Here is a 22,797-nt window from a genome sequence, read left to right on the forward strand (position 1 = left end):
TTTTGTTACTGTCTCCATAGTTTCGCCTCTTCCAGAATGTTATATAGTTAGTATATAGCTTTTTCTAGAATCTTATATAGTTACATAGTATATATAGTTATATAGTTATAAAGCCTTTTCAAAGTGACTTCTTTCACTTAGTAACATACACTTAAGATTTCTTCATGTCTGGATATGAGTTTATTTATTCATCTCTGAAAGACATATTGTTTGCTTCCAAAATTTGCAATTATGAATATAATTACTTAAATATCCATGTACAGGTTTTTGTGTAAAGATAAGTTTTCAACTCTTTTAAGTATATACTTCTGTTTCAATTAATCTCCCTGGCAATTTATAATTTTATTACTCTGAAAAGTAATAATCTACATATGAATATCAACAAGTTAAGAAAAGAACAGCAGATTATATTGAAAATATTAGTTATTGATTGACTGTAAGTGGTGGGCATTCCTGAATCTGGTCTCTGTTGTTAAAGACAAAGTTTTCAGTATTTAATTCCATGTCTTTCTTTCATATGACATGCTTTTGAAGTATCTAAAAAGTTATCTCCAAATCCAGGGTCATGGAGATTTGCTCCAATTTTATCCTCTAGAAGTTTAACCGTTTTGTATTTTACATGTATATCTATGATCCATTTGAGCTAATTTTTATAAAAAGTTAACTAAGTACTTAGTAACTTAGTTAAGTAAATTAATAATAAGTACTAACTTTTTGCATGTGAATATCCAGCATCATTTGCTGAAAGATGATATTTTCTCCATTGAACTACCTGCCTTTGTTCCATTATCAAAGATCAGTTGATTATATTTATGTGGGTTTAATTCTATCTTCTCTATTTAATTCCATTAATTTGTTTTGATTATTGTAGCCTTAAAAAATGCATACATGTCAAGTAGTTAAATGGTTCTTCTTTATTCTTCAGCATTATGTTGGCTATTCTGCATCTTTTGCTTCTCCATATAAACATTAGTTTGCCAAATAAGTTGTCAATAACCAGAAAATAACCAACTAGAATTTTTCTTGGGAATGTATTGAATGTATAGATCAAGTGTGGAAGATCTAACATCTCAAAAATATTGAATGTTCATATCCATGTACATGGAATATGTCTCCATTTTTATACATCTTTGAGTTTGTTACATTAGACTTTTGCAGTTTTCCTAATACAGGTCTTGTAAATTTGAAACCAATTATTTCTGGTGCTAATATAAATGGCATTGTTTTTAATTTCAAATGCCAATTGTTTATTGTTATATATAAGTACACAATTGACTTTTGTATATTAAACTTTCATTATGCTACCTTACATAATCACTTATTGGCTCATATATCTCTTTTTGTCGATTCTTTGGGATAATTTACACAATCATCTCATCTGAGAAGAAAAAATTGTATTTCTTTCTTCCCCAATTTTATATCTTTTATTTCCTGTTCTTATTTCCTGTTCTTAAGGTTTTATATTTAAAATCTTTAGGTATGACTAAAGTCATATGTTTTATGACTAAAACCATTAGGTACCATAAATTTTTATGACTAAAACCATTAGGTATGACTTTAAGTATAATGTTGAAAGAGAAAAGTAGTAAGACTAAACGTCCTTGCCTTGTTCCTGATCTTAGCAGGAAAGCTTCTAGCTATATTCTCACTATTTTTTCTTATATTCCTTCAATGTAGTAGGCCATATTAATGTGAAATTCTAAATAAGGTAGAGCAATTTCCTATCTGTATATTTAAAAATGAATTCAAACCTTAGAGAAAGTCACATTCAAATAAGCATATCTAAATTAAAAATAATAAAAAACATTTACTTCCTGAAAAACAATAAAGGGGATGCAATTTATAAATCTAGGGAACACCAATAATATTCCTTTTTCCTATTCTTCATAATTTTCTTTCATATTATTTTACATTGGAGCCTCTCATCTGTGACCCTCCACCCCAAACACACAAGTGAAATCTCACAAAATAAGTTCTTTTTTTTCTCTGAACCCCATGGCTTACTCTCTTCTTGCCACTTGCTCTTTTTCCCTTTCTCCCTCAACTTTGTCTCTTGTTTTACTCTATTTCAATTTATTTTTTTCTTAGGTTTTCCCCTAGTCTGTTATGTATTCTTATGTATGACTTTTTTTTTATTGAGGTATAATCCAGGTGTATAAGTTAGTGATTTCATATTTGTATGCATTGTAAAGTGATCACCACAATAATTCTAGTTAACATACATCATCATACATAATTACAATTTTTTTTTGTGCTGAGGACTTTCAAGATCTGCTCTCTTGGTAACTTTCAAATATTCAATACAATATTATTAACTATATTCATCATAGTTACATCACATCTCCATAATTTATTTATATTATAACTGGGGACTTTACCTTTGACAACCTTTACTCATTTCACCCATCATCCCCCCTCCCCCCACCTGTGGCAACTACCAATCTGTTTCTGTATTTATATGCTTGTTTTTAAAAATTCTATCTATGTTGGGATGAGCACGGGGTGTTGTATGGAAACCAATTTGACAATAAATTTCATATTAAAATTTTAAAAAATAAAAAATAATCATCTGTATTAAGACAAAAAATAAAATAAAAAATAAAAATTCTATCTATAATTGAGATCATTTAGTATTTGCCTTCTAGTCTCTAACTTATTTTACTTTGCATAATGCCCTCAAGGTCCATCCATGTTGCCACAAATGGCAATATTTCATTGTTTTTATGGCTGAATAGTATTCATATATAAAACATTTTTTTAATATGAAATTTATTGTCAAATTAGTTTCCACAACACCCTGTGCTCATCCCAACAGGTGCCCTCCTCAATGCCCATCACCCACCCTCTTCTCCCTCCCACCCCCCATCAACCCTCAGTTTATTATCAGTTTTTGAGACTCTTATGGTTTGCCTCCCTCCCTCTCTGACATTTTTTTTCCTTCCCCTCCCCCACAATCTTCTGTTATGTTTCTCAGGATCCACATAAGAGGGAAAACATATGGTATCTGTCTTTCTCTGCATGACTTATTTCACTTAGCATAACACTCTCCAGTTCCTTCCACATTGCTACAATAGGCCACATTTCATTCTTTCTCATTGCCACGTAATATTCCATTGTGTATATAAACCACAATTTCTTTATCCATTCATCAGTTGATGGACATTTAGGCTCTTTCCATACTTTGGCTATTGTTGATAGTGCTGCTATAAACATTGGGGTACAAGTGCCCCTTTGTATCAGCACTCCTGTATCCCTTGGGTAAATTCCTAGCAGTGCTATTTCTGGGTCATAGGGTAGATCTATTTTTAATTTTTTGAGGAACCTCCACACTGTTTTCCAGATGCTGGTGAGGATATATAACATCTTTTTATCCATTCATTCATAGATGAGCACTTAGGTTGTTTCCATATTTTGACTATTATTAAAAAAATGCTATAATTAACATCTTTAAAAATTAGTGATTTGGTTTCTTTGGATACATATGAAGAAGTGGAAGTACTGGATCATATGGTATTCCTATTTTTAATTTTTTGAAGAACATCCATACCGTTTTCCACAGTAGTTACACCAATTTGCATTCCCACCAACATGAGGGTTCCTTATTCTCCTCTTCCTCACCAACACTTGTTATTTCACATCTTTTTGATAATAACCATTCTAGCATGTGTGGGTAATATATCATTGTGGTTTTGATTTGTATTTCTCTTATGATCAGTAATATTGAGCATCTTTTCAGGTACATATTGGCTATATGTAGGTCTTCTGTTTCTCATTTTTAAGTATGATGTTATCTGTGCATTTTTGTAGATTTTCCTTCTATTGAGAAATTTCCCCGTTTCTTACTGGATTGGTGATTTTCAATCATATATTGTACATGTTTAGTCAAGTCCTTTTTTCTGAATCTATTGATATATAATCATATGACTTTTCTTTTTAGCCTAATGGTGTGATAGGTTAGTCATTGATCTTCAAATGATAACCTCACCTGTATACCAAGAATAAAATCCATTTTCTTGTGATATAATATTCTTTTATAATTTGATTTGCTAATATTTTTGAGAATTTTTGCATTTTTGCTAATGAGTGATATTGGTCTGTAATTTTTTCTTATAATGTCTTTGGTTTTGGTATTGTGATAATGCTGACCTCAGAATGAGTTTGCAAATATTCCTTCTGCTTCATTTTGTGGAAGAGGTTGTAAATAATTGATATAATTTCTTTCTTAAAAGTTTGGTCAAATTCGTGAGAGAAAGGGTGCCAGGTGGCTCAGTAAGTTAAGTGTCTGACTCTTGGTTTTGGTTCAGGTCATGATCTCATTGTTCCTTTGTTCTGGCCCCACTTGGGATTCTTTCTCTCTCTCTCTCTCTCTCTCTCTCTCTTTCTGCCCTTCCCCTGCTCACGCTCTCTATCTCAAATAAGTAAATAAATAAACTTTGTAAAAAAAAAGAATAAGAAAAGTAAAATATTTTACTTCCTTTATTCCTTCTCTTCTACTCTTTCTTCTGTACATATGTCTGAGTTTCTAATCTACATCAGTCCTTTCTGAAGCATTTCTTGCAAAGCAGGTATATTTGTGACAAATTTTCTGAAATTTTGTTTGTTTAAAAGTCTTGGGGCGCCTGGGTGGCGCAGTTGGTTAAGCGTCCGACTTCAGCCAGGTCACGATCTCGCGGTCCGTGAGTTCGAGCCCCGCGTCAGGCTCTGGGCTGATGGCTCAGAGCCTGGAGCCTGTTTCTGATTCTATGTCTCCCTCTCTCTCTGCCCCTCCCCCGTTCATGCTCTGTCTCTCTCTGTCCCAAAAATAAATAAACGTTGAAAAAAAAAACTAAAAAAAAAAGAAAGTCTTTATTTTTCCTTCTTTTTTGAAGTATAATTTTAATGGATACACATTCAAGGTGGCTGTTTGGTTTTTTTCAGCATTTAAATATTTCACTCCCTTCTCTTATTGCTTTCAATGATTTCTGAAGAAAAGTACAACATAATTATCATCCTTACTCTTCTGTAGATAAGGTTTTTTTATTTTCTAGATGCTTTCAAGATATTCTCTTCATTTTTTAATATTTTCTGCAGTTTGAATGTTATTTCCACATGCATTTTTAAAATGTTTGCCTTGCCTGACATTCTTTGAAGTTTATGTATAGGACCTTTGGGGAAATTATGTCAATATTGTTTCAAATAGTTTTCTGTCCCTTTCTTTTTTTCTCCTTCTGGTATTCCCATGACATGTATATATTTTTTAATTGTCCCACAGTTCTTGGATATTCTGTTGTATCTTTTTATTGTTTTTTCTCTTTGCACTTAAGTTTTGGAATTTTTTTATTGACATTTTCTCAAGCTCACTGATTATTTCTTTGGTTGTATACAGATGAGCCCATCAAAGGAATTCATGTCTTCCATATAGTGCTTTAGATTTCTATTACTTAAAATATATTTTTTTAGAATTTCTATCTCACTGCTTATATTGCCCATCTGTTCTTTTATGTTGTCTACTTTCCCTAAGCACATTAATCATGGCTGCTTTAGATCCTTGGTCTGATACTTCCAACATCTTTGGCGTATGTGTCTGGTCTAGACCTTTCTCTGTCTCTTCAAATTGTGATTTTTTTAGCATGGCATGCTTATTGTTGACAATCAGACATGATGTACTGATTAAAAAGAAGTAGTCTCCAACAAAAAAGTTATTCTATGACAATATATGAGAAAATCTTGGAAAGTAATGACACTCTGATATGTGGGAAGTGGCTGTCTGAATTGATATCCCCCCAAAATCTCAAATCTCCAGATTCATCTGAACCTACAGAAATGGTTCATTTATTTCTGTCAAGGGATAAAATTCCCCGCTTGCTAGAAGATTATACAGAGGTCTGGCACTTGCAAGTTAACATATGCCCCCTAAAATTTTCTCCCACTTTTCTTTCTGCCACTATACCAATAATAAGAATTATAGTATAATTTGACTGGAGATGTTCTGGGCCTGATAAGGAACAAAAACAATTACACTCCAAAGGAAATGCAAGACTTGCCCCAATAGGGGCAAGAACAGTAGTCATGAACTTAATTCTGAGTTTGTTTTATGAAAGAACTAGAATATAAGGTTGACCTAGAGAATGTTTATTGATTTGAAGGACCTTTATAAGGACACTGAAAAAATCCTCAATAGATGTAGCATGTACACTTCTATGATGTCTCCTAGAACCATGGGGAAAAAATGGCTCATACCACATGAATACAAATGCCAGAATATTTATGGTAGAAGAAGAGATTATAAGCCTCAGATAAATGGGCATGCTAATTGGATATACTATATAAGGCCTAACCCTAAAAATGGCAGTGCATCACTTGAAGGTCCATAGGATATATCATTTATTTACTTAATTTTACTTAATCAAAAATGCACTAGAAATGGTTAGGAATTTAGTGTAGTCCATGCTCATGGTAGGAGATACTATTACAGATCTGGGTTCATTGATACCCATGGGGATGACAGAACCATGAGACAATAGAAGTCAATAATGATCAGAAACTATCATAAATAATGGCAAGATACTAGGGAAAACCAGAGGGGCCTGGTCCTCAGAGAATAATGGAAACCTTTCTTGTTGGTGAAAAAATACGCAGCCAACACAAGTACTGTTCAATCTATCCAATGAACTGTAATTAACAAAGGATAATCAGGAAGCTGAAAGCAGTTGTCCCAATAAAATGTCACAATTTCTTGCCACATCTCTGGAACTAAGCAAGGTTTTTGACCATGAATCACTAACTAAAGAAGCAGCAGCATCTTAAATACGAAGTTCTCAACAGGATCAAAACAATATAGTTATGTGATGATGATTCTTCCTATTCTTGACAAGAACTATGGCCATTTCTTCATGTAACTATATTTTGAAGTAAATGTTCTCCAAACATTTTGAGAACTGTTGGACACAAGGTCCAAACTGATACAAATACTCATAAACCTGAAGACTCATCACTTTCCCTTTTTTAGGACATGGACATATAGGGATCAGATAATAAATGGAATTCTTTCCTAGGATATATTTGGTCTTTGGACTCACCCAGTGGCTATTTCCCCCCTCCTTATGTGTATGTTTGGAATTTATATATATATATATAATGCTTGGCAAAACTGCCACCTAGAACTTTTGATGTGTGGTGTCAAACTGTCTTATGGGTAAATACAAGTGGAGGCCTCTGAAACTTCCCTAGATGGATAAAATATAAAACCAAAAACAGTATCACGTCCTGGTGTAAATGGCTTGGATTATTGTCACCTTTAAAATACAGCAGATATAAAGTTAGTGGCCCCCACAATATCTCCATTTAAGTTACTACTCTAGTCTACAAAACCAGGCATATCTTGAAGGATGATAATAGGATCCTCAAACTCAAAAGTGTTGTATTTACATTTGCAGTAATTGTGCCAGATGTGTTTTCTTTACTAAAGATTAAGATATGGTATATGGTGTGTGGCTATTCATCAGACAAATCTGTTCCAGTTCATCTTTATTAGAAAATAAAATCATCTGATAGTTATCATATTCACATGGAGTGAATAACAATATACATTTTAGTTTTTCCCAGGACTAGGTTAATTTTCCCATCCTCTTTCGTAGAGTAATCAAACAATATCTGTATTATTTGGACATGTGGAGAATATCACAGTGCTTATCTCTATCAATGATATCATGCTAATGGACCAGATAAGCAAAAATAGCTAGCACTTTGTAGGTATCTATAAGACATATGTGCTCCAGAGGATGAGAGCTAAATACTAGGGATATTCAGTGGCTTGTACTTTAATAAATGATTAGGAGTCCAGTTGTTTATGTCATGTCAGGACATCTCCTTTGAAGAAAAGGACATATTATTTTGTTTTACATTTTCCACTATTAAGATGGAAGTACGACAACTATTGGGTTTTCTCAGATTCTAGTAACAGCCTATTATATACCTGAAAATATTGTTGCAAACCATATATCAAGTGATATGAAAGGCTATCAGCTTACTGTAGGGAAGATAGTAGGTGAGGTCCTTGAAGCTGACTCAGACTGGTAAATGCAAGCCCTATTGCTTCAGTCCTATTACCCAGATTAAATGGTATTAGTGTTTTCATGGGTGGGGAAAGATGCTGAATTATGCTTTAATAGAAGAATAGCAATGTATACCCCAGGTTTTTGGAATGAAACCATGCCATTTCCAGTAGATAATTCTTCATTTTTGGAAAAATACCTGCTGGTGTATTATTATACTCTGAGAAAGAAGTTCTGACCATGAAACAACAACTAATTGTTGAAATATTAATAATGAAATATTAATAATAAAATATTAACAAAACTGAAAGAAGAAATAGACCATGATACAGGAATAGGAAGGAAATACAGAAAATTCTTAGCAGTGGTGAGTGGAACTTAATTAGTGGGTGAAAACTCTTAGTTTTATGCATTTTAAGTATTTGAATTTTATAAAATTGTATTTACTTGTTTTACTTCAAAATGAAAATACTAAACTATTAAGTGTAAAAGCACAAATAACATATAAACTCCATAGATGTAAACTGTTAGAGGTGTGAGTTGATCATAAAGTTTTACTTGTTTTTCATTTTTAATATTTTTACATCTATTTTATTTTATTTTGGAAAATATGTTCACTTAAAATGAAATGCAAATGGCTTATCATTAGAGTAAAATTTTGGAAAGATGACTAGGATAAGAAATTAAAGTGGCCAAGTCAATTGTTGGTAATTTAATTGTCATATTTTGTATAGAAATTAAAGTGCAGAAATAGGAAATGTGTAAGTGGTGGCAGCAAATGTTTACAAAATAACTAAATGATATAATATTTTTGAAAAATTCTAAATTCACCCAATGTTGTGAATATGATGGCCATAATATATTGAATCTCATTTAATAAAAATGATTGGGGAAGGCAAAGTATTTATCAGAAAGTCAATATATGAAGGTCGTAAGTAGTAATTTTGTCCTTAACCATTATGCTGTCAAAATTTTCACTATTTTTTCCAACCTATTTCTCATACAGTATTAATAAACTTAGGAAAAATAATTTCATTCTTTTGAATATATACATAATATATAAAAACTAACAAATTTATATTTTTTTGTTTGTTTCAGATATGTAATAATTTGGGTAATTGTCATTGTTTTCCTGGCCATAGGCCTCCATATTGTGAATTCCAGATTGGTTCACCAGGGGGAAGTATTGATGATGGAAATGTTCAGAAATCTGGTGAGTAGAAATAAAACTTTTAAAACAAAAATAGATGTTGTTTTATTAAATAGTTAAAGAAATATAATGCTGAGTCTAATCTTTCATGTTCACCTGAGTAATTAAAAGGGCTATCTTGAATAGTGACTTTAATGAAATTAGTATTACACAATATTTGTAATATTTTCTCAGATACTCAGTTTTCAACATCTTAGTTAAATAAGTAGAAGATGGTATTCAAGTTTCAATAAATACCATAGCAAGAATTCAAAACAAATTAAAATGTGGAAGAATAAACACTACATAAAAGATTTGCATTTTATATTATTAAAAATTTTGTAGACCTAAAAAACAGCTATAGCATAGGGTGGTCATTCTGAATGAAATTTGGAAAATACATATGACAAAATATAAATGGAATTAATAATAAATCATACCTTGACTGGAGTAAATTTTTATATTTTCTCTTATTTGCATAAATTACAGCAAGTGTCATATTTGTTGATTCAATCATTCATTCATTCATTATTCCCTATACAAACATGTTAAGAGTCTGGTAAGGCAATAGTATCGAGATCCACATTTCAGAAAGTCCAATAAAGCAACACCATGGAGAATGGATTTGATAATATGAGTCTGAATGAAACTATTCATTGGAAAACAATTACCTTAATTATAAGGACCTGAAATAAACAATAAAAGAGAAGATAAGTTGTTGCATTATCGTGTTTTTATGAATAACAATGAATAAGGCATGATGGTCATTCATATGGTCATTATATTTGGCACACGGAGAAGAATGGGTAATGATAATATACCTACTTTGCAAAAATAATTGAAGGATGGACACAGCATGAAGATAATGTATTTAATTTTGTATAAATAAAGTTTGGGTTACATGTTAAAGAATCCATGTGAAAACATCTATGGGAATCCATGGGAATTTGATAATAACGTTGCCAACTAAGTAGTGACATCAGAGACTGATAATCCTTAATTTACAGTTATCTTATATTGAAAGTAATTTCTGGAAAGGTAAAAATATGTACATTTTTATGTGTGATGAGATAAGAGATTTGGATATAAATTCTGGATGCAACAGTAGAGACATAATCTCTAAAATAATTGTTAATCCTTGAAAAACAGATGACAAAAAGGAATGGTCACAATGACTTATTTTTCTGGTCATGAAAGATTACCATAAAATTACATGAGATATTTTCATCAGGTAATAATACACAACTATGATCTTTGACATAAGGAAAACACATGAGATTCACCATTGTAGGTTAGTGAGATAATCAACCATTTCTGCTGGCATATAATGGGTGGTTCAAATGAAAATTAGAAAGAAAGAATGTGCAGAAAAGATATTTGAAAAATTATGACCCCAAATTTCTGTAACAGGGTGAAAAAAGCTTACACTCAGATATAAGAAACTAAATGAACCTTAATAAGGATAAATGTAAAGAAATTTACACTTAAGACAATCATAATCAAACTTCTGAAAACCATTGGTAAAATAAATAAATAAATAAATAAATAGTTTAAGTTAGTCTTTTAATTATCCTATAGTATAGACAGGAGATCAACAAAACCTCTCTCTCCTCCAGAAGCAACTAAAAAGGTGGACAAAACCTGTCAAACCAACCATTTCAGTACTCTGTAAATCGGCCAAAAGCTAATAAAAAGTATTTATTCATGAAATCCACTTCAATTAATAAGAGTGTAAATTTGTGGTAATCCTTCCCTGAGGCTGTTCTTATTTCTTCAGTCCCAGCTCTGTCAACATGGTAATTTAACTAGGACACAGCAAGATGTGAAAACCATTAGCTTCCTCCCACCCAAGTATGTAGGAGGAAGAAAGGGATTACTTGATTCATTGGAGTATTGTCAACTACACTGGCAATCAGTTTATCAGGATAACACGGAGGACTTGCTGTACAGAGATAGCAGAACTTTTATGACAAGCAACAAACTAGGGAGTAACTATAAACTTAACAGGCCCAACACACCCATATGTCCATCAGTGTATCCTCAACTGATGGAGCCTGTGCACAACACAGAGGAGATTCAAGAGATACAGGTGGAAGGTAAAATACAAGCTAAGCTTGAAAATGACCTGAAGTTTGAATGAGTTCCCTAATGCACATAAAAATCTAGTAGCAGAAAGTTAAGACAAGTGTTTGCAAAGCAAACAAGCTTTGGCTGAAAACAAAACTGAAGACACAAGGATGGCCCAGACAAAGAAAATTAAAGAAATTTAAATAAAAAACAGCATAAACAAGAGCCATACATTGCAGACTAAAAAGCTATAGCATATTTTGTTATACGTAAGTGATGGATCACTTGGTTCTACTCCTGAAACCAATACTACACTGTATATTAACTAATTTGGATTCAAATAAATAAATTAAAAAAGGGAAGTCTTAGCTAATATGGTAGCACAAGAAAAGGGAATAGGAATTATAAAAATTTTGAAGAAATAGTACTGTTTGTGTTCTCAGATGACATGATGGTCTATGTATAAAATCCCAAATAATAAAAAAAAAACCCTCATAGAACTAATTAACATTTATAGCAAGGTTGCAAGATATAAAATTAACATATATACTGGGTGCCTGGGTGGCCCAGTCAGTTAAGTGTCCGACTCTTGGTTTCAACTCAGGTCACAATTTCACGGTTCATGAGTTTGACCCCGATGTGGGGCTCTGTGCTGACAGCAGGGAGCCTGCTTGGGATTCCTTCTCTCTCCCTTTGTCTCTGCCCATTCCCCTCTTGCCTACACACACATGCTCTTTCTCCTCTCTCTCTCTCAAGATAAACTCTAAAAAAATTAAAAAAGTAAAATTAATGTACAAAAGTCAAATCACCTTGGTGGGCTGAATTGCATATTGTTTTCCTTGAAGTGATGGAAGAAGTGAACAATGGTAAAAACCTCTATGTTTGGGTTTGGGGTTTCTACTAACTCATGAGTAGTAGCCAATGGCTTGGCCTTATGGTCAGAGTCCAGGGGCAATGGAAACTTGACCTATTAAAGGGATGCCTGTATGGGGGCATGGCCCTATGGAGATTTGAGGAGTGACTTAAAGTAGGACATGTTGATGCTCATCAGAATCCCCTTGCAAGTTCAGAAGGTGATTGAATTGATAATCAGATATTCCCATGTGATTCCTTGTGATGGCCACCTGGGTCCACAAGATAAAGGTATGTAGGGATATTGCAGCAATACAAAGATGGACTGAATTCAGACACATTCTTCTTGCAACCTCTGAGGCACGAAATGCCAATAAGAGCTCTTCTGTCTGTCACTAAAAGAGACAAAGACTGCAGATGGATATGTGGCAGGTTCCCTGGTGGGAAGGTCCTGATCATATCCGACAAGTGATACTGATGCTGGTAGCCCTGGGAAGCTACACATGGGTCCTAACAGAGATAGACTCTGGCCTGGGGTTTGCTTGCTTGGTGGTAGATTCAAATGCTCAGAGTGCTATTAGGAAACAAAAACAAAAACAAAAACAAAAACAAAACCTGAAACAGAACTTTTTCACCAATTTGAATTGTTGACCATCACTTGTTTAGACCAAGAAACACATTTTACACTCTATAATGTCAAAACTATGGGCAGAGAGATATTCTTCTCAGACTACTAGTTTGATAAAGAATTGGAAACTTTGTCTAAAATGGAGGGAGATAAAGGCACGAGGTCTTACACACCTTCATGTGGGTATGCTCACACTCAACATGAGTGAGGCTAAAAAGAGTGCCCCCTCTTGGTAGATTTCTGTTTTTCTAGTGTATCCAAGTCTGAAAATACAAGGCAAGGAACAAGCATAATTCCTAAGTAAGAAACCAAAACTATATGTTGTCTTTATATCAGAATTCCGAAAGGCCTTGATGAGGAAGAATGTACCTTTACCCCATCTGGCAAAATTTAGGCTAACCATAAATGCAGCTATATTGCCTGTGGGTAAAGATAGTCCACTAGTTCTGTACCTTTTTAATCTTACCCTATGTGAACAAGAGTGAACTGAGGGGAAAGGACTTTCTAGATAGACTAGCATTGTTGCCTGCAAGCTAGATCAGCACAGTAACCAAGCTTAATGTACCTTCCAAAGCTGGAACAATTTGTGTGCAAATGGAAACAAGGGGGAATAATTGTAAAGGATAGAGGAATGAATAATTGGGTTATTTAATGAGAGAAACCCAATATTACATTAACAGCTCAAAAGGGACTAAACCAGAGATGATACTGTCTTAGCTTGATGGTATTAGATGCCTGAAAGAACGAAGTCAGTCTAGATGCCACATAGGGCTATTACACAGAGAATTTGCCTCTAACAACATTCCAATATTTGGGCTCAGACCATCTCACTAATTCCTATCTAGCATGTTCAGTTAATATTGCTTGAAGGGCATATTTATACCCTTCTGTTTTATAAAACCAAGTACGGGTTACATTCCCCTCAGATACAATGTTCATCTCCATAATAACATCAGGTAAAAGAGATGCAACCATTTCACATAAAGTTTTTATGTATACCAATTTCATAATCTTATCAGCCCTCATATTTTTATGTTCTCCCAATCTATTTTAGCTCACATCAAGACTTCACCAATGTGTTTTTGGTACCACACTCCCTAGGGTTTCCGTATCAAGGAGTGTTGGAAATTTCTCCCCCTCATTTCCTGACCATTTTACCCATTCTTGTGAAAAAGTCTTTGGGAGACATCCCTAGTGAGAAATCAAGCCGAGGGATTCAGGCCCTTTTGTCAATCTTTAACTCAATCAATCTGCTTAACCACTACCACAAGCACAAGTGATTTCTGGTCTTGTTTCTCATTGTAATCTCCACCTTAATGCTTTTTAAAATTTTCCAAACTGAGAAAAATATAATGAGCTTGTTCAGGAACTTCAATATTGGGGGACCAGCAGGAGGTCCCTTTTGTTTACCCCACCTCTGGTAGTGCGGTATTAAAACCTTTGTTTTGGAACACCTGGGTGACTCAGTCAGTTAAGTGATAGACTTTGGCTCAGTTCATGATCTCATAGCTCGTGAGTTCAAGTCCCACGGAGGGGTCTGTGCCATCAGTGCAGATCCCACTTTGGATTCTCTCTACCCCTCTCTCTTTTCCCATTCCCTGCTCACATTCTCTCTTTCTCTCTCAAAAATAAACAAGCATTAAGAAAACACCTTTGTTTCAACCCCATCAATGTCTGTTTTATTCACCCCACTTATTAATTGCTATCTAAGGATTTCCACCATTCTGGGATCCATTTACAGTCGCACCAAATCCATAAAATACCTAAGAATAAATCTAACCAAAAAGGTAAAAAGTCTATACACTGAAAACTATAGAAAGCTTATGAAAGAAATTGAAGAAGACACACACACACACAAAAAAAAAAAACGGAAAAAGATTCCATGCTCCTGGATAGGAATAACAAATATTGTTAAAATGTTGATACTACCCAAAGCAATCTACATATTCAATGCAATCCTTATCAAAGTAACACCAGCATTCTTCACAGAGCTAGAACAAATAATCCTAAAATTTGTATGGGACCAGAAAAGACACCGAATAGCCAAAGTGATCTCTAAAAAGAAAATCAAAGCAGGAGGCATCACAATCCCAGGCTTCAAGCTATACTACAAAGCTGTAATCATCAAGACATTATGGTACTGGCACAAGAACAGACACTCAGATCAATGGAACAGAATAGAGAACCCAGAAATGGACCCACAAACGTATGGCCAACTAATCTTTGACAAAGCAGGAAAGAATATCCAATGGCATAAAGACAGTCTCTTCAGCATGTGGTGCTGGGAAAACTGGACAGCAACATGCAGAATAAACCTGGACCAGTTTCTTACACCATACACAAAAATAAACTCAAAATAGATGAAAGACCTCAATGTAAGACAGGAAGCCATCAAAATCCTCAAGGAGAAAGCAGGCAAAAACCTCTTTGATCTTGGCCACACCAACTTCTTACTCAACACGTCTCCAGAGGCACAGGAAACAAAAGCAAAAATGAACTACTGGGACCTCATCAAAATGAAAAACTTCTGCACAGTGAAGGAAACAATCAGAAAAACGAAAAGGCAACTGACAGAATGGGAGACGATATTTGCAAACGACATCAGATAAAGGGTTAGTATCTAAAATCTATAAAGAACTTATCCAACTCGACACCAAAAAAACAAATAATCCAGTGAAGAAATGGTCAAAAGACATGAATAGACACTTCTCCAAAGAAGACATCCAAATGGCCAACCAACACATGAAAATATGCTCAACATCACTCATCACCAGGGATATACAAATCAAAACCACAATGAGATACCACCTTACACCTGTCAGAATGACTAACATTAACAACTCAGGCAACACCAGATGTTGGTGAGGATGCAGAGAAAGAGGACCTCTTTTGCATTGTTGGTGGAAATGCAAGCTGGTGCAGCCACTCTGGAAAACAGCATGGAGGTTCCTCAAAAAACTAAAAATAGAACTACCGTATGACTCAGCAATTGCACTACTAGGCATTTATCCATGGGATAGAGATGTGCTGTGTCAAAGGGACACATGCACCCCAATGTTTATAGCAGCACTATCAACAATAGCCAAAGTATGGAAAGAGCCTAAATGTCCATTGATGGATGAATGGATAAAGAAGAAGTGGTATATATATATACAATGGAGTATTACTCGGGAATCAAAAAGAATGAAATCTTGTCATTTGAACTACATGGATGGAACTGGAGGGTATTATTCTAAGTGAAATTAGTAAGTCAGAGAAAGACAAAAATCATATGACTTCACTCATATGAGGACTTTAAGAGACACAATAGATGAACATAAGGGAAGGGAAATAAAAATAATATAAAAACAGGGAGGGGGACAAAGCAGAAAAGACTCATAAATATGGAGAACAAACTGAGGATTACTGGAGCGGTTGTGGGAGGGGGGATGGGCTAACTAGGTAAGAGGCATTAATGAATCTACTCCTGAAATCATTGTTGCACTATATGCTAACTAATTTAGATGTACATTTTTTAAAAATAAAAAATTAAATTAAAAAAAAGAAAAAGTACATACAATATAATTCTATTCACATAAGGTTTAAAATCTGTCAAAAATTGATTCATGTAGTATTTCTCTTTTGGAAGTATAATTACTAGAAAAAATCAGGTTGAGTGTTCTGAGGTACTCATAATATCCTGAGCCCTGGATTTGGTGTTGACTATATGGTTGTATTTAATTTAGAAAATTCTTTGTGCTGTATAAACATGGCATGCATCAATTTCTGTTTTTATGTTATACTCCAGTAAAAATTCACTAAATAATAATAGAAGAAATCAAGATACTTGTAAACTTTGGAAAGAAATATTGATTAGAAAATATTGAGGATTCTCTTGGATTCTGGCAGGATATGTTTTGAGATAGCTCTCCATCTATCAATTCATCCATGCATCATTCAATCACTCATGTGGTTAGTTTTCATTTTTACAAAAAAGGAGATCCTAAAATATATATTCTACTTGAGTTGTTCATTCCCTATATCATTGAATTTATCAAAGTCTATCTCATTCTTTTTAGTAGTGACACAGTATCACATTGTATGGATATCTTATAACTTAATTTAGCCCTTGTCCTGTTGATGGACCTTTACGCTATTTCTCTTTTTTTATCACAAAACTGCTATAATAAAATTCTTTTATTTGCAACCTTTATGATCTAGGTGAGTCTTTTGTCCCAAAAATTTTATTTAAATTCCAGTTAGTTAATATATAGTGTAATATTAATTCCAGGAGTAGAACTCAGTGATTCATCAGTTACATATTACACCCAGGGCTTATCATAAAAAGTGCCTTCCTTAGTACCCATAGCCTATTGAGTCCATCCTCCACCCACCTCCCCCCATCAACCCTCACTTTCTTCTCTATTGTTAAGAGTTTCTCATGGTTTACTTCCCTCTCTCTCTCCTTTTTCACCTTCCCATATGTTCATCTCTTTTGTTTCCTAAATTCCAGATATGAGTGAAATCATATATTTTTCTTTCTCTGACTGACTTATCTTTCCTAATTTTTAAATTAAATTCTATTACTGTATTACTTTTTTAAAAAATATTGATGTCATAAATATGCCAAATGTAGTAAGCAGTACTCAAAACATGTACACAGTTAGCATAATAATTAAAAATATGCATAAAAGACAAGAAATCTGACAAAAGCTCCATCACTGTTTAGGGTTATGAACTTAAATGTCCTTTTATTTTCCCCATAAGAGTTTGCAATGTATTAAAATTTCAATCATTTACATAAATATTATATACAAAATAATTAAAGTGAAAGAAATATGTTTTTTTAAATATTCAGTGAATATCTACTGATTTCTATTTCATTTTTAGATATAATTTTTATTGAAGAAGGCTACAATGCACAGCAAAACAACTGGCTTATTCTGAGTTTCTACATTGTTCTTCCCTTTATCATAATTTTCACCATTATGATCATGAAACGAAATGAAATGAGAAAATCATGCAACAGACAAAATGCAGAATATGAAGGGTAAATATGACTATGCAAATAATTTATGATCTTAAATTGTACTGCTCATTGACCAGTGAAATAAATCCATTATATAATATTCCTAAGTTATATTCATTCCTTATATTCATTAGTTATATTCATTTCTAAGTATGCATTATTTTTAATCTAATGTAAAAGGCATTTTTATAATTTTGTTTTCCAATAGATTGTTTTTAGCATACTGCAGCAAGTCAAAATTTTGGCTGTTCTAGAACTGTTTTCCCAATGAATATTTACAGTATTTAGATGTTGTGTTCAAACTTTCATTAATTCCTGAACCTCAAAATATTTCTCTTCAGTAGTTTCAAATCCTGTGAAAAAAATCCCTTCAGAATTCCTTAGAAATTAGATACCATTTCTTATTAATTTCTACATGCTATTCTTATTTTTGTCCTTCTTCTCTTCTGATGAAATTTATCACCAGTAAAACTATCCAGTTTTAGGTTTCTCAAAAATTTTAATTAATTAATGGTTTTTCTAGTGGATGACCTCTCCCTTGATGTCAGTGGGTAATTTAAGTTCCCTACTACAACTGTACCGCTATATCTCCCTGTAGATCTGTTAATATTTGCTTTCTATATTTAGGTGCATATATCTTGTTTGGATTGACCCCTTTGTCATTATATAATGCCTTTCTTTATCTTTATTACAGTCTTTGTTTTAAAGTCTCTTGTACATCCCAGCTTTCTTTCTTTTTTTTTTCTTTTTTGATTTATTTATTTAAATTCAAGTTAGTTAACATACATTATAGTATTGGTTTCAGGAGTAGAACCCAGTGATTCATCACTTAACATATAACACCCAGTGCTCATCTCCACAACTGCCCTCCTTAAGGCTCCTCACCCATTTAGCCCATCCCCCTATCCATCTCGCCTCAAGCAACCCTCAGTTCTCTGTCTCTAAGAGTCTGTTATGGTTTGCCTCCCTTTCTGTATGTGAGATAGGAGATGGTAATTGTGTCTAATATTGTGTTTCTTATATATTTTTTAAATTTTATTAGTGAGGCTGCAAATCTTTATTTTCATCTGGGCTGCACCATTTTTTTTCTACACAGAAATTACTTTCATGTCATTTGGCCTCTTTTCCCTATTTGCTTATATTTTATCTTTTACAGGAGTTGTATATACACGTATATATAGTTTACTAATGCTTTTTTTATTTGTACATGAATATCCTCTCCCGATTCTTACTGAGTTTATAAAGTAATTAGAGAATTGGTAGCTTAAAGTATTGTGTATTTCTATCCTCAACATGTATCATAGGAATATATTAAAAAAATATCAAAAGATTTTTCATCACATAAAAGGCTAATAGTGACGACACAAATTGCCCTATTGTCTGATCCAATTAGACCCAATTGCCCTTGCAAGAGTAGTCTTTGAGGCTTGTTTCTTTCTGAACCCAAAAGGACGTTTCTTAGCTGTCTCTTTTCCTGGTTCTCTCTGTTAAAATTTTAGATGATCTGTAATTTAGCTTGTTCTCAATAGCTTCCAGCCTTATATTAATTGTTTACCAACATAATCTCCATAGTGTATGACAGTGTCCTTAGGGTTGGACTTCTTCACTTTCTGTTCCCAATAAATCACTTACCTTGAGAGAGCTACCAATCCAACAATTTCACTCTTGGAGATTTATCTCTGAGAAATGAAAATCATTCTCTCACACAAACTTGAACACAAATGTTCATAACGCCATAATACAGAATACCCCAAATCTGGAAATTAAGGTCATTCAATGAATAAATCATTATACAACCTGTGGTAAACCCATACCACCACACACTATACAGTAATAAAAGAAAACAAAGTATTAATAGAAACAATTTTGAGAACACTAAAGGGAATTATGCTAAGTGAAACAAAGCCCTTTTCAAAAGGTTAGATACACTATGATTCCAATTATATAAAATTCTTGTCATATTAAAAATGACAGTTTTTGAGGATAGATTAGTAGTTGCCAAGAGATAGGGATAACGGAGAGAGTGGGTATGTCCATTAAAGAATAGCAACAAAAGCTTTTGTTGATGGTACAGTTCTGTATCTTGATGTGGTTATAATTACATGAAACTACACATGTGATCACAATGCATAGAACTACCTGGGCATAAACATACACACATATGCATGCATGTCTAAATTGTGCAATCTGAGCAATCTCTGTAGGTTGCGTTAATGTAAATTACCTTTTCATATTATACTATAGTTAGGCAAAATGTTATCATGGGAAAAGCTGAGTAAGGGGTACATGAAAGCTTTCTGTACATGTCTTTGCAACTTGCTATGAATATGAAACTACTTAAAAATAGAAGGTCAAAAATTGGATTGTAGACATAAATTTAATAAGTTAAATTATTCAACTTTCTAATGAATACATAAAAAACTCTACAGATGTAGGGCAAGATAAAAAAATTCTTTCACATGAGAACAAATCATGATCCATAAGAAAAATTTGTATGTGATACAAATTAAATGTATTTGATCTGAAAAATATCCTGCTAAAAAGGTAAAAATACAGGCTTCAGTCTGATAGAATGTATTTGCAAACCATATATCCCACAAAGACTTTATATCTATATTTTAAAAGTTCACCAACAGTTGAAAAAATGTGGGGTTAGAAAAAGACAAAGATGTGAGCAGAGAATGGACTAAAGAGTATGTACAGATGGCAAGCAAGCATATTAAGTTATACTTAACATGAGTAGTTACTTGCGTAATTATTAAAACAACAATGAGATAATATCACACTTCCCCCAATAGATTAAGATAAAAAATATTAATATAGTAAATACTGATGAGGATACAGAAAATTGGATCACTTGTACATTGCTGGAGGAAATGAAAACCACAGAGCTACTATGACTACAATTTGTCAGCCTTATCATACAACCCAATAATTTCACTCTTGGGTATTTACCCTAGAGAGGACTTTTACATTTATGCAAAAATACTGTGCATGAACATCCATAGCAATGTTATAATTTTTAGTTATCCAATTGATAAAATTGGATAAAAATTATCCAATTGATCTTTTGATGGATGACTGGTTTAACAAACTGTGGAATATTCATACTGCGGAAGCTACTCAGGAATAGCAAGAAATTATTAATACATAACACAATTTTGATGGATCTAAGGAAATTACATGAGAGAAAAAAACAAAGTTCAAGAGATACCATACAATACCATTTATATAAAGTACTTGCATTACAATTATAGAAATGGAGACCAGATTAGTGGTTGCCAGGGATTAGGAATTGGGAGTAAGGCAGGTAGGTGTACCAAGTAGGGATTGTATGGCTTTGGTGGTGATGGAACAATTCTATATGTTGATGTTGATGTTGGACACACTAATTTATACATGTAATAAGATAGAATACATTAATACACATATAAACACAAGTCACTGCATGTAAAAAATGATAAAATCTAAATTAACTCTGTGGAATATACCAATGTCGATTTCCTGGCTTTGATAATATAATCATGCAAGATTTTACCATCAGGAGAAACCAAGTGAAAGATACCTTTTTATCCTTGTGTATACACACATTAAATCTCCCAGTAAAAAATTTTAAACTTCCTATAAATCTATAAGTATTTCAAAAAATTAAGCAAAATTAACATTTGCCCCCCCCAAAAGCCTATTAAATGATTGCCAAGAATCTAGAAAAGAGGATAAAAAGAATGACAACGATAATATATAGCGAGGTGTTATATTGAAACTCAACCATAGAGAGTCAATAAATTTTATCTAAATAAATTTAGTCTAAATACTAATACTAATTTCATCTAACTACTTTTAGTCTAAATACACCAATTAAAAAAGCCCTAAAAAACAGAAAATGTGGGGCACCTGGGTGGCACAGTAGTTAAGTTTGGTCCAATTCGATCTTGGCTCAGGTCATGATCTCACTGTTGTTCATGAGCTCAAGCCCCACATTGGGCTCGGTGCTGATGGTGCAGAGCCTGCTTGGGATTCTGTCTGTCCTTCTGTCTGCCCCTCCCCTGCTTGTGCTCTCTATTTCTCTCTCTCTCAAAAATAAATAAATAAACTAAAAAAATGTTTTAAATAACAGAAAATGTAAAATTGGATAAGAATCAAGATAAATATATGCTCTCAGCAAGAAATCCACATTCAATCTAAAGAAACAAATGTGTTACAAGTAAAATATCTACCATGCTAACACTAACCAAAAGGAAGCTAAAATGGCTATATTTATGTCAGCCAACATAGTCTGAAGAAGAAATATTATAACAAGAGTATAACTTGATCATTATAATCATAATAAAAGAATAGTCTTTAAGAGCACGTATAATTCCTTCAGTTCTAACAGACTTTGCTTTATATATTTGAAATTCTATTATGAGCTGCATAAGAGAAAAAGTCACAAATATAATTCGAAGTTTCAACATCTCTCTCTCAATATAAGCAGACTGGGGGCGCCTGGGTGGCGCAGTCGGTTAAGCGTCCGACTTCAGCCAGGTCACGATCTCGCGGTCCGGGAGTTCGAGCCCTGCGTCGGGCTCTGGGCTGATGGCTCAGAGCCTGGAGCCTGTTTCCGATTCTGTGTCTCCCTCTCTCTCTGCCCTTCCCCCGTTCATGCTCTGTCTCTCTCTGTCCCAAAAATAAATAAACGTTGAAAAAAAAATTAAAAAATAAATAAAAAAAAATATAAGCAGACGGAAAAACAAGAATATAAAAGAATTGAAAAACACTAATTAGCAGCATGACCTTTTAGAAGACCTCACTACAACAGCAGAAATCACATTTGTTTCAAATGCACCTGAAACATTTAACACGTTAGCCCTAAAGTGTGCCTTAAAAAAGTAACAAATTCAAACAGGTTCAGATCATGTGAAATATGTACTCTGAACAAATAGAATTATACAAAAATGTTTGGGAAAGTATGCCACATATTTTTCAGTAATTCACTGATCAAATAAAAAAAAAACAGAAAAATTAGAACATATTTGAACAC

The 22,797-nt window shown here is 33.4% G+C and overlaps 1 protein-coding gene across 5 annotated transcripts in view; it reads left to right on the forward strand.

The window, feature by feature from the left end:
• LOC125164584 (disintegrin and metalloproteinase domain-containing protein 18-like) overlaps positions 1 to 22,797 on the forward strand; it is a 153,579-nt gene that overhangs the window by 124,267 nt on the left and 6,515 nt on the right. For all 5 annotated transcript variants that reach the window (XM_047857406.1, XM_047857408.1, XM_047857407.1 and 2 more), the window contains 2 exons: positions 9,132 to 9,246; positions 17,639 to 17,798. In XM_047857406.1, coding sequence (XP_047713362.1) covers positions 9,132 to 9,246; positions 17,639 to 17,798 — 275 coding nt within the window. The remainder of the gene's footprint in view (positions 1 to 9,131; positions 9,247 to 17,638; positions 17,799 to 22,797) is intronic.

This window comes from Prionailurus viverrinus, chromosome B1, assembly GCF_022837055.1.
Source record: "Prionailurus viverrinus isolate Anna chromosome B1, UM_Priviv_1.0, whole genome shotgun sequence".
Classification (NCBI taxonomy): domain Eukaryota; kingdom Metazoa; phylum Chordata; class Mammalia; order Carnivora; family Felidae; genus Prionailurus; species Prionailurus viverrinus.